Source organism: Cyanidioschyzon merolae, chromosome 20 (assembly GCF_000091205.1).
Source record: "Cyanidioschyzon merolae strain 10D DNA, chromosome 20, complete genome".
In the NCBI taxonomy this organism is placed as follows: domain Eukaryota; phylum Rhodophyta; class Bangiophyceae; order Cyanidiales; family Cyanidiaceae; genus Cyanidioschyzon; species Cyanidioschyzon merolae.
In genome coordinates, this window is record NC_010146.1 from 176,586 (window position 1) to 189,249 (window position 12,664).

Sequence of the window (12,664 nt, forward strand, 5' to 3'; positions counted from 1 at the left end):
TAGCGATTTGCAGCTGGAGTTCCTTAGGTTATTGGAAACAAGATGATTCGCGATGCCTGCGAACACGCGCACTTACAATAACCGATGTCATTGACCAGTGCACTCGTGCAAGTTTTCATGCTTTCCCTTTGGATACCGTGGAGCAGGCGCACATCACGCAATCCTCGGTTTTCCCGATCTTTGTTTCTTGAGGGAGCTCGTGCGCGCAGCAACTTGCACAGCTGGACTGGCGATGAACAATATTCGACGGTGTCATTTGTCGACTTGTTGACAAGTTCATGCCGAAACACCACTGAAATTTTCACGTCAAATAATCCGTTTTGTTCAAAAGACGAGTCCTGCTCTCTTTCTAGCCATCGACGTAACCGCATTCGATACCACCAGCAGCAGCAGCAGCATGATACCTGTCAGGGGATGTGCTCCCAGATGCGTCCATTTCATCTCTTTCCATGGAAAAGAATATTTGACTCGGCATTCTGTCATTGCGACGATGGCCTAGTTTCGACAGATTGTCATCACTTTGCACGAGGTGAGCGTAGATGGATCGAAATTTTTCGACTTGTTCCCAAGCATAGATCATACTTCCCATGCTTGGCGCATGATGATAAACATCGCTTGCCACAAATCCTTTATCGAATCGTGCAGCGTGCGCCTCTACGTGTCGCAAGCAGCATATTCGCCACGGACGTTGCCCGGAAGAGGCCCGTAATTGTAGCGTATGGCACCGGGCGTAGAAACTGAGCAGGGCTTGCACGGGAGCCCTCAGAATCCGTCAAGGGCATGAACGGAACGTTAACGAAATTCTTTCCTCGCGACAGGAGTCCTTCGAATGAGAGATTGTAGTGGATCCCTACGTAAACATGACCAGCGACAAGCGTCAACACTGCGACGGGCGCACCAGCGCTGTATTCAGATGGGATGCACATCGTAAGCGACGTGTAGATCGCAACTATCGCCTGTGCATGAAATGCGTCGACCAGCGCCAGGATCAGCAAAATCGGGATTTGAACGCAACCATCAACATCTTTCGACAACTAGCAACGAAGCTGTACGAGTACGAGAGACCGGCGCATTCAAAGCCATAGATAACAGAGTGGACTATGAAGCACTCGCCGAAGCAAGGCCCAAATCCTGGTTTTCATACCATGGCGATTTACCCAGACTATAGTATGTACGCCCGGGCTGGTTAAATGGACCGGTTCCTCTTTGCCCTAAAGTACGCAGAGAACACAGACACGCTGAGCGATTCTGAGCAGCACTGGAGTGACTTCTCGGAAAGTGGAACCGTCGTTGGATCCCCGAACTCCATGTCCATACGTTTCCCTTAGATTTCATATTTCTTCAGATGAACGCAATTCGTACATATCTGTTATAATCCGCGAGAAAGCATTTGATTACATGCATCTCGAACTGGAACCCAATTCAGCCGAAAAACTGGAAATGGGCATACGAGATCGCCCGTGCGTCCGCAATCCTAACGACCGCATCGACGAAGGTGATCCAACAATGGACAAAAGATATCTTGCACATCGCCTCGCACACGTCGCATGCTAAATACTCAATCATAGTCATTTAGGCATATTTATATCCTAAAAGTACACAGTGTTTCCGATCGCCCCCAAGCTGATGCGCACTGCCCGCGTCCCCGCAGACACGCGAAAGAGCGCGCGCGCGCGCGGCTGAAGGCTCGCGATCTCCGCATACCCGCAGTAGCGCCCCATGGGCGGTGGCGGCAGCGCTCCTTGGCGCCAACGCTGATCCCGCGCATGCATGCGAGCGCACGCACTGTAGCGCGTCACGCTGTGACCTGTAGACGCCATAGCATTTCGGGTCCTGAGGCAGTGGAGCAACACGCTCAACATCGACTGAAATGCGTTCAAGTCCAATGTTCATTCTTCAGCGTTCAAGCTTCGTCACTTCGGATGGCAGCCTATTTGGCAAGGTCCAGGGACAGCGACAAGCTCGCAAGTGGCGTGGCGGCGCTGTACGGCAGCTGCAGGCGTCAATGGAAGCGGGGAACGTGGCTCGGCGGCGCTGGGCGTTCCAGCAGGCGAAACGGCAGGCAGAGGAAACTATTCGTAAAGTGCAAGAAGCTCGCAGGAAGCAAGAAGAGTTGATGCAAGCCCTCGATATGCCGGTTAGAGCGCCCCCGCCGCCTCCAACGTCCGTGGTTCGGGATACCTCCCACTTGGAGGCTGTGCGGCGAGAAATCGAGGCCAATCGACAAGCCGCCCAACGCGCCGCCGAGCTGGCAAGAGAAGAAAGCAAGGCGACAGGGCGTGCGGCTGGAGCAGCGACAAGCACTGCAACCTCTTCAGGGGTGACGGCGGGAAGCGGCCGGGACTCGACGGCGGGGCGGAGTGCTGCTGCGGCCGCTGGCTCGGTTTCAGCACCTAGCACCGCCGCTTCTAAGGATGCGAAGGGCGCGGCGGGCTCTGGAGATGCGGGTACCGCTGCCCCAAAAGCAGCAGGCAGCGCTAGTACCCCTACATCGCCATCTGCATCAGCCGGCGCCACAGCGACGAATCGAGCGAGCGGCAGCATGCCTGCTACAGGGTCAGCAGCATCGACCAAGTCGAGTCCAGCACCGCCAGCGAGTGAGACAAGCGGTGGTCGCACTAGCCAACCGCCGAAAACAAGCGCATCAGCGAGCGAGCCGGGATCTGGCGGTGCTGATGGCCCTACGAAGACCGACCGTCAGGGCAAGCAACCAAGCATGCTTGCGTCGACAACAACGACGACGACGACGACAAGTCCCTCATCGTCTCCGAACGAGCTGGGAAGGCACCGCTTGAGTGAGCGCGAGCTGCGACCGAGCTTTACAACACCAGGCGAATCGGATCGAGAACTTGAAAGCTTGCGACGCGCACGTGATGAAGCATTGCCACAAACGAAACGGGGCGTCTCTTTCGGTGATGATTCTACACGAGACGACTCGGGGTCGGCACAGCCGTTCGTCCCCGAATGGACATCGCCGGGGAACGCATCTGCACCATCGTCTGGTCCGAACAGGGCGCCGTTGGGGTCCCGCGTTCAGCCGTCCGACGGGGCTGTAACCTACTCCGCGCCACGTGACGCTACGTACATCGCCTCAGAGACGGAATCAATAACTGCCCCTAGAAGTACCACAGCGTCTGTGACTCCGTCATCCGCTGGTTCGGAAAGAAACGCCCAGGATCGGGACACAGGCCTACGGAACGGAACGCGTTCCGAAATGGACATGCCTTCCAACGACAGGGATGCCAGCAGAAGCGCTGCACCCAAGGGTTTTGGGATGTATATTCGCCGGGCCGGCCGCGAAAACAAACAAACCCAACATGGTGATTCGCCGGCAGATGGGTTACCGATGCCTCAAGGCTCCCTCGGAGACGAGTCTTCAACCCGCGATGCCTCCCGGAACCCAGGTGGCGAGTCACCGGTGCCAAATGCTCGAATTCATGGAAGCCGCGCACCAGTGACGACAACGAATGGTGTCGCAGGGAGCCCGGCTACCTCGTCCCGAAACACCCCGAATGTGGCGGCAGACCTGGAACACAAAGTGATCGATCATCTGCGTTCGGGGACGCTGACCACCTTGACGGTACCACAATTGCGCTCGTTTCTGCAGCAGCAGAAATTGCCAACCACGGGTAAGAAGAAAGACCTTGTCGAGCAGGTGGAGCGCTGGTGGCAAGCAGCGCATCACCAAATTCGCTGAATGAACACCAGCAGCAACAGCAGCAGCAGCAGCATCAAGGCGAAGTGCACCTGACTGGGGCGATGCGCTGCGACCCCGAGCACCGCATCGTCGGTGACTGGGTCCTTGACGCAGAGCGACGCAAGCATACGAACTGTTAGCATCCGGGGAGGGAGCGCTCTGTTTGTCAATACGTGGGCGCAAGTATGTTGTTCCGTTGCAAATGGACAGGGAACGGGTTAAGGGCACACAATAGAAACACAGCTAAAGGGCTCGAACCATTTGTGTGGTTCCTTGGCAACGCCAGGGACTCGAGGTTCAGCACAAGTGACGCTTGCGCTCGTTGCCAATCAGTTCACCGACCGGGACTGGGTATCTCGGGGGACCCTCAAAGCGCCCCAGTAACCGGCAGACTCGACGCGACGTATCGGGATCGTAAAAGACTCGCAACCGGGAACGCGTATACAGTACACTCGCCCGAACCGCTGGACGTTGATTCCGATCTTTTTTTCACCCGTACGCCAACATAGTTCCGCGCAAGTTTCTACAGCGTTTCTCATGGCACCAAAGTTTTCAAAGCACGGCTCCTGGCGAGGTTTCCGCAAAACACAACTGCAGGCCGTCGAAAGGTGGCAGGGCGACAGAGACCTGTTGCCTTTCGGGTGCCAGCATACCGTGCTTCATATACCTGCCATGAAACCTGTAGAGCCTCTTGGTCAGATACGGGTCCCATACGCCCGTCCAGCTCCGCATGTAACAATAATCAGAACACGAATCGTGTATCTGTTTAGCGAACGCAGAAAAGCAATGCAAAAACGCATCGCATCGCTGCCGCTGCCAAGCCAAATCTCCAACAGTACCGCCCGGGTACGGAGTTCAGGTCGCTGTACTCGAGGCAACACTGCCGAGCGGGTCTGCGCTCTCTACGAAAACCAACAACCCATTCATCCGCTACGCGAATGTGCTGAACCAGTACGCGTTAGAGATAACGTGTTTCATGCGGCCTTTCGGTTCCGTTCGTCTTTGGCGAGGAGCTGCTGCGTTCCCGCTAGCCGCGTGGTTGCCAGCGTTCGCTACACGGCGGCTAGCTTCGTCACAGTCGCGAAACCTTGCCGAGCCTCCCAAACAACCCGTTAACGCTAACCAGGTCTTACAGAATGAATATGAACGTTTAATGGTACTGGCAGAGCAAGGAGGCGGACCCAGTGCCCGCAAGCGTCACCAGGCACGGGGCAAGCTACTGGTGCGGGAGCGCCTCGCTGCGCTGCTCGACCCGGGCTCGCCGTTCCTCGAGCTGAGCGCTCTCGCTGGAGCTGGCGACTACGTGTATGCAGGTGCCCCGGATGACGACAGCGAGACGAAAATGCCGCCAGGAGCAGGACTCTTAACCGGTATAGGTCTCGTAGCCGAACGCTGGTGCATGATCATTGCGAACGACGCAACGGTTAAAGGCGGTACCTACTTTCCGCTGACGGTGAAGAAGCACCTTCGTGCACAAGAAATCGCTGCGGAAAATCGTTTGCCCTGTATCTATCTAGCAGACTCGGGTGGTGCCTATCTCCCGTTGCAGCATCGAGTTTTCCCCGATCGTGATCACTTTGGTCGAATCTTTTACAATCAAGCTCGAATGAGTCGGGATGGCATCCTGCAGATCGCAGCAGTGCTCGGCAGCTGCACTGCTGGCGGTGCATACGTTCCAGCCATGTCCGATGAGGCGATCATGGTGCACGGCACGGGGACGATTTTCCTGGGAGGACCTCCGCTCGTGAAGGCGGCTATCGGCGAGGACGTGTCCGCGGAGGAACTCGGTGGAGCGCTGGTACACACCCAGCAGAGCGGTGTCGCCGATCATCTCGTGGAGAACGACGCTGAGGCGCTGCTGCGAGTGCGAGCAGCGGTGAAGCGGCGAGCGCTGCCAGCGCGCCAGGCCTCTACCAGCCCCCTGATGGAGTCCTTTCCGGCACCGCGAGCGTCGATAGGGGATCTAGAGCGTACCCTCGTTGGGGAAAACCCTCGAGCTGACGAATCAAGCGCCCGTCTTATCGGTGGAGCTGGTGCTGGTGGTCTGGATATGTATCAACTGATCGCATGCCTGGTGGACGGCTCCGTCTTTGATGAATTCAAGGCGCAATACGGAACAACGCTGGTAACTGGCTTTGCGAGCATCTATGGTCAACAGGTGGGCCTTGTCGGGAATCAGGGGGTGCTCGTGAGTGATGCGGCGAAGAAAGGGACGCATTTCATCCAGTTATGCGAGCAGCAGGGTATCCCGCTTGTATTTCTACAAAACATCAGCGGTTTCATGGTTGGAAAGCAGGCCGAGTGGGGCGGTATCGCCAAGGACGGCGCCAAAATGGTCAATGCCGTAGCGTGTGTTCGCGTTCCGAAGATCACCGTCATTGTTGGTTCCAGCTACGGAGCCGGCAATTACGGTATGTGTGGGCGTGCGTATGGGCCTCGTTTCCTTTTCACTTGGCCCAGTGCCCGAATTGGAGTCATGGGCAGCGAGCAGGCCGCTAACGTTCTCCGTCAGGTGCAGGGGGGGCGTTCCGATCCGGCGGCGGAGGCAGGTATCAACGCCCTAACCAAGCGCTACGCGTTCGAGAACAGTGCCTGGTTTGCAACAGCGAACCTCTGGGACGACGGTGTCGTTTTACCACGCGACACACGGCAGGTCCTGGGCATTGCACTGCGAGTCGTGGAGTCGGCATCTGAAACGGAAACCTCAGTAACTGCACAACGGGGTCGCTACGGCGTCTTCCGCATGTAAACCCTTGGCCTCGTAGTGGCACGAATCCTGTCCCCGGAGGCGCCTTGTCGCGTCGTGGGTCAGCGCCCATCCGCTGCTCTCCATGGCATAGAATCGATGCTGAGAGCCGGATTATCGCCGAGTTCGCGAACGCTGCTGGTTATCGAGGCACCCATCGCAAGAGTCTTCCGGGAAGGCTACTGCATTCCACCGCCTCCAGTGCAGTGTTTTCGCATAGAAGCGAACTTGCATCGATCATCCCCGTGACCCTCTTACGCCAACGAGAAAGCGCACATGCATATGAATGCGGATGTGCCTACGGGGAGCATCGGCAACATCCAGCTAGCCGATACCTCTCTTCGAGTCATTTGCTTGATGATCGTCGACCAAGGAGCGGGGAAACCACCACCATGATGTGGTATGCGGGAGACGCTCACGCGAATCCAGTGCCCCGGAGAGCGTTTGCCAACTATTGCGGTGCACCAGCAGTGATTGCCACCCGGAAATAGCGCTTCGCTCTGTGACTTGCGTGCAGTGCGCGAACCTAAGCTCTTCGTTTCTGAATCATGAGCACTACTTTTCGCACCAGTCGTTACAGCGCGCTTGCAGACGACAGCACCGCATTCGAAGCATCACTTTACCGGGTTTTTCGTCGAAAGCATGCATCCAGCAGTTGTCGTATCTCGCGAGAAGATTCACCAGGGCGCCTCGCACATATCAGGGTACGATACCACGGCAGTTTTTCACGCTTTACATTCGCATATATTCGAGGTTTTATCTGGCCGGTGTCAAGTCTGGTTATCGCCGGTCCACTTGGGAGACGTCCAGCGCATTCGTGCTTGCGCTCTGCTCACTTGGTTGCATGCGATGCCTCGTAGAGTTCACGCCCGATCAATATCCGGCGAATCTCGCTCGTCCCTGCCCCGATTTCATAGAGTTTCGCATCTCGCAACAGCCGACCCGTTGGGTAATCCGAGATGTACCCGTTTCCACCGAGCGCTTGGATAGCTTGCAATGCACACTGCGTTGCACGCTCCGCATTCTGGAGAATCACAGAAGCGCAGTCCTTGCGAAAGCGACGCAGCTGGGGATTCAGGCCGCCGTGCTTGCTGCTCGCAGGAGGCGTAGGCTCGCCTATTTGCCTCGTGAGTTTGTCCACCGATGCCGCAACGCCAAAGGTATGCGCCCGACTCGCTGCTAATGCCCCGTACATATCCGCAAGCTTTGCTTGCATCAATGGAAAGGTGCCAATGGGGCTACCGAATTGTTGACGTTCACGAACGTACGGCAAAACGACATCCAAACAGGCCTGCATAATACCGAGCGGTCCTGCGCTCAGCACCAACCGCTCTGCATCCAAACCGGCCATGAGAACAGTGGTGCCAAGGCCGGGCTCACCAAGGACCGCGTCATCCGGCACCCAGACGTCATCGAAGACGAGTTCGCAGGTATTACTCCCGCGCATACCCAACTTGTCTAGTTTCTGTGCAACGCGATATCGCGGACCCAGCTGCGCCGTCTCCAGCACAAACGCCGTGAGTTTCGGCTTGCTCTGCTTGGGTAGCGACGAACTCGAAGCGCTCTCCACCGCCGCCAGTGTCGATGTCGATGCGGAGTGCGACTCCAGCTCCGGGGTTCGCGCATACACCACGACTACATCGGCATCGGGGCCGTTCGTAATCCACATTTTCGTTCCCCGAATACTCCATCCTGAACGCAACTCTCCGGCGGCAGTAGTACGCTTGCGCTGATAAGCGCTCGTTCGCATGGAGCCAAGGACATCAGAGCCAGCGCCTGTTTCGCTCATGGCTAGCGCACCGACCCAGACGCCGCTGCACAGAGGCGGCAAAAGTCGCTCCTTCTGAGCAGCGCTACCATGTCGCTCTATCTGCATCATACAGAGATTCGAATGCGCTCCATAGGAGAGCCCGATACTCGGTGATGCTCGACTTAGCTCTTCCATGACGAGACAATGCTCGACGAGGCCTAAACCGAGTCCGCCATAGGCGTTTGCAGTCGCCACACCGAGCACACCAAGGTTGCCCAGTTCTGTCCAGAGTTGCTCACGTGGAAAGCGGTTTGCTTCGTCGATAGCGGCAGCGTAGGGTGCAATGTACTCGTGCGCGAAAGCACGAACGGTGTTCCGTAGTCCCGAGCGATCCGAGTCCAGCACGGTGCCGAGGAGAACCTCGTCGGCATGCGTATGCCGCCCGTCGTAGTAAGTGGGTCCAGGGGCGGTCCACCAAGCGCTGGTGGACGGTGCGCTCGCCGAGTGTGCCGAAGCGGGTCCCGCTGACGCGACAGTGCTTTGCGGCGGTAGCGACGATGATGATGATGAGGATGATGATGAGGATGATACCTCGCGTCGAAAGCGCTTCCCTGGCGACAAGACCCCCGTTCGTTCACGGTTCCGCTGCAGCCCAGACGGCAACGGCACCTCGAGTCGCGTCACTGAAGCAACTGCACCCACTTGTTCACGTTTTAGCGCATGCTCCACCGTACAATACCCGTGCTGGCGAGAGAAAACGCGCAGCGGTGTCCGCGCGTCCGGGCACACCTCAGTGTAGCGTTCGCGAGACTCAAAGCGCCACTCGCTCCCCGTCCTATGGTCTGCAATGCAGCCGCAGACACAGTCACCGGGATACCACTTGCGTGCGTGGTGGTAGCAGCACCGCCACCAGAGCCGCGAAAGCACGTCACTGTGCTTGGGGGCTTCACGAAAGCCAAACGCTCGGCCAAGCCAAAGCATCACAAAGCCAAAAGCCTTTCCACGTCACAAGCCCGCAAACCTGTACACACGAAACACCTGTTCAGTCACACACTGGGAGTCAACGACGCTTCCAGGGCACTGCACACGAACACACACCCTAGACGAGCAGGCGGGTACGGGTGCTTGCGGTTGTCCAGGGCGTCGCTGGGCGCTGAACGTGCCAGCGCAGGCAAGGCCGTTTCTGCCAGGCCAGATACAGGAAATCGCGGCATCGATCTCCCGCGTATGCCCCGTCGAATCGACAGGCAGGAGAAAGCACGCCTTGTTCGACAAGCGAGGTCCCTTAGGCGTGTACCGACACGCGCACACTGGATACGTACTCGTAAAGGCCTTGGAGTGGTCGTGTTTGAAAGCTCCTGGAGCGGGGAACCACAAGTCGGCGTGGTATGAACTCGGCAGCAATAGCACTTGACGCTGTTTTTATAGCGAACCGAGGCGATGCCGCACTCCGAGTCATTCGTACGGCGAAACGACTTGGACTCGTGACAGCGGTAGCTTGCACTCGCGCTGAACTCGTGCGACCCACAGCAGCGGTCGACGCTGCCGACTACGCTGTGGAACTCGACGGGGCACTGCCCGCCGCTGGTCCAGCCACAGCGCCCTACGTCGACGTGGAACGCGTCGTACTGGCAGCGGAACGCTTCCGAGAGCGACTCCTGGAACGTAAACCTGATGCTCGCAAGTCGGTATCCGCTCTGCAGGTGGCGGTGCATCCAGGCTGGGGGTTTCTTTCGGAGCGCTCCGACTTTGCGAACGCTGTGCTGGAGCGCGGCTTCCGGTGGTGCGGGCCGTCGGCACACGCCATGCAGGCCATGGGCGAGAAGGTGTCTGCGCGGGAGACCATGTCCAAGGCGGCGGTACCTGTGGTGCCCGGCCTGCGTCTCGCTCAGGTAGCGTCGCAGTCAACGGAGGTGCAACGCCTCGGAGAGATGCTCGTAAGCCAGGTCGGCTTTCCGCTCATCCTCAAACCTGTTTACGGCGGCGGTGGCAAAGGCATGCGCGTTGTACGACATCCCAGCGAGCTGCCGCGTGCGCTGCAGGCCGCTCGCCGCGAAGCACGTATCGCATGTGGCGATGATACGCTCCTGGCGGAGCGATACCTCGAATCTGTTCGCCACATTGAATTTCAGATATTCGGAGGCTATCGGGATGGAGCCTACGAAGCCGTGCATCTTTACGAACGCGACTGCTCTGTGCAGCGACGTCATCAGAAGATCGTGGAGGAGTCACCGGCCCCTGGTCTGCCGGTCGCTACCCGCGAAAAAATGGCCCAGTGTGCGGTGCGAGCCGCCCGGGCCGTCGCCTACGAGGGCGCTGGCACCGTCGAGTTCCTCTATGATCCCGTCCGGGAGGATTTCTTCTTCATGGAGATGAATACGCGCCTGCAGGTAGAGCATCCGGTCACCGAGATGATCGTGCGCACCAGGCCCCTGAACGTCGGCACGCTCCAGAACAGCAGAAGGACGCTGGACGGGAGCCCCGGAGACCGGTCGGAGGCCGCCCCAGTGGACCTTGTCGAGTGGCAGTTTCGCGTTGCTGCTGGCGAGCCGCTCCCAGTTGCCAGTCAGGATGCGCTCTCGATTCGTGAACCAGCACATGCGATGGAGTTGCGTGTGTACGCTGAAACACCCGATGAACAGGGCAACTGGCTGCCCCAGCAAGGCCGTCTGGAGCGGTTCGCGATCGACGGTCTCGATATCGAACAGCACATGCCAACGGATACGCTTCGTGTTGATGCAGGTATCCGCACCGGGGACGAAGTCTCTATCGAGTTCGATCCGATGATTGCGAAAATCATTGTGTGTGAACCGGAACGCCCCCAGAGCATTTCAGCGTTGCAACGGCTGCTCGAATCGAGTCAAATATGGGGTGTTTCGACGAATGTTCCTTTTTTGCAGGCTTTACTCGCCGACGAAGAGTTCCTGCATGGAGTAGGTGGACGTGGTCACGGTGTTCCGGTTACCTGGTTGGAGCACCGCTTGCCGTTGCTGCTATCGCGTACCGTCTCCGCGGGTGCAGTGCGGTCGGAAACCGCACCGCCGGGGACGCGATCGGTGTTGGAAACATCCAGCACGCTGCAAGGCGCCTCTTTGGAGACATATGCATCTGCACGAGAGACGCAGAAGCGTCCCGATGAACAGGGATGTCCTCTGGACCTCGAGAGTCGTGGCGACGGGAGCGATGTCGCCCGACTTGCCTCGTCTGCAGTGCCGGTGTGGAGAGCGCTGGCGGCAACCGCCTGGGCTGCTACCGAGCCCTACTGGCTGCTGAGTCGACCTTTCGGCGGCTTTCGTAATGATGGACGCGGCAATCGATTCGAATGGTACCTGGAGTACCCGGTGCTGCAGCAGATGCAGCAGCGAGCACCATTGCAGCGACCTACAAACGAGTCGATGCTTCCGTCGTTCTACCGAGCGCTGCTTCGACTGGGGCGTGCACCCGCTACCGTTTGTTTCTTTCCGAGCGCTGCGGATGCTGCGCCCCGAACCGGCCTGGAAAATCACCCCGAGCGCGATGATCTTCTCGACTGGGTAGTGGAAATACAACAGGTCTGGCCGGCTGCCTCAGAGTCAGCTGTTGTGCCTTTGACGCTCTATCCGGATGAACGACTCGCGATCGACGGTGTGGTCGCTCCGGTTGACGCGTATTGTGTGGAGGCGCCTTTGGAAGCGACCGATCATGAAGAGCTAGCCCCGCAGTGGTGCTTTCGCCTCGCGGACGGGACAATTGTTCGCGTCCATACACCGCTCTCTTTCGCGCTGTGGCGTCTCGGGAGGCGGGAACTTACCAGCACCAGCACCAGCACCAGCGCCAGCACCAGAGTAGCACAAGCGGAGACCGGGTTGCATCGCCGTCCGGCAGGCAAAGCCGCTGTCGAGTCGCTCCCGGGTCAGGTGCTGAGTCCCATGCCCGGTCGACTCCTGGAACTCCTCGTGCAGAAGGGCCAAATGGTGCATCACGGGGAGCCACTCGCTATTCTCGAAGCCATGAAAATGGAGCATACGGTTCGAGCACCCATGGATGGCGTCGTGACTCGTGTCACAGAGCTTCCGTGTGGTGCTTATATGCCCGCTGGTACGTTTCTCTGCATGCTGCGGGATCTGCGGAAGGAGCCTTCTGAACAAGCAGACAAGGTTTGAATCATCTCTTGCGGAGCACTGGACCTATTTTGGTAGCGATAGCGCGACGTGAACTTGTGCTTTGGCTGCTTGCTGCAGCTGCATTCGTTACGGGCTGTGCACAGCGGCAGATGCCTTCGAGAAACGTATGGCGCACGGTAATGAAACCTGAGCGCACTGCAACATACCCGGAGCTGCTTGTAGAGCGTACAGCCACTGCAGCAGCTGGTTGATCCGGAGAAAACAGTTTCCAGTTGCATTGCGGATTGCAGGGCGCTGCATCCATCGCAGGGAAGAGTGAAATGGGGTTCCCTCGGCTGACTCGGGGACACACGTATTCGTAAGGTTAG

General features: G+C 58.1%; 4 protein-coding genes and 1 non-coding gene across 5 annotated transcripts; 3 read left to right on the forward strand and 2 right to left on the reverse strand.

The window, feature by feature from the left end:
- Nucleotides 1-1,870: 1,870 nt before the first annotated feature.
- CYME_CMT069C (hypothetical protein) lies at nt 1,871-3,697 on the forward strand (the record flags this gene model as incomplete). Its single annotated transcript, XM_005539068.1, has 1 exon — nt 1,871-3,697. One exon carries the CDS (start codon nt 1,871-1,873, stop codon nt 3,695-3,697), a length of 1,827 nt encoding a protein of 608 aa, XP_005539125.1.
- On the reverse strand, nt 2,798-4,474 carry CYME_CMT070T. The gene has a single exon (XR_002461691.1). It is a non-coding gene; the product is annotated as a hypothetical transcript (transcript).
- A 199-nt stretch (nt 4,475-4,673) lies between these two features.
- Nucleotides 4,674-6,446, forward strand: CYME_CMT071C (methylcrotonyl-CoA carboxylase; the record flags this gene model as incomplete). The annotated part of the gene is made up of 1 exon (XM_005539069.1): nt 4,674-6,446. One exon carries the CDS (start codon nt 4,674-4,676, stop codon nt 6,444-6,446), a length of 1,773 nt encoding a protein of 590 aa, XP_005539126.1.
- An 829-nt stretch (nt 6,447-7,275) lies between these two features.
- On the reverse strand, nt 7,276-9,174 carry CYME_CMT072C (Isovaleryl-CoA dehydrogenase; the record flags this gene model as incomplete). The annotated part of the gene is made up of 1 exon (XM_005539070.1): nt 7,276-9,174. One exon carries the CDS (start codon nt 9,172-9,174, stop codon nt 7,276-7,278), a length of 1,899 nt encoding a protein of 632 aa, XP_005539127.1.
- A 407-nt stretch (nt 9,175-9,581) lies between these two features.
- CYME_CMT073C (methylcrotonoyl-Coenzyme A carboxylase 1) lies at nt 9,582-12,335 on the forward strand (the record flags this gene model as incomplete). Its single annotated transcript, XM_005539071.1, has 1 exon — nt 9,582-12,335. One exon carries the CDS (start codon nt 9,582-9,584, stop codon nt 12,333-12,335), a length of 2,754 nt encoding a protein of 917 aa, XP_005539128.1.
- Between the last annotated feature and the right edge of the window lie 329 nt (nt 12,336-12,664).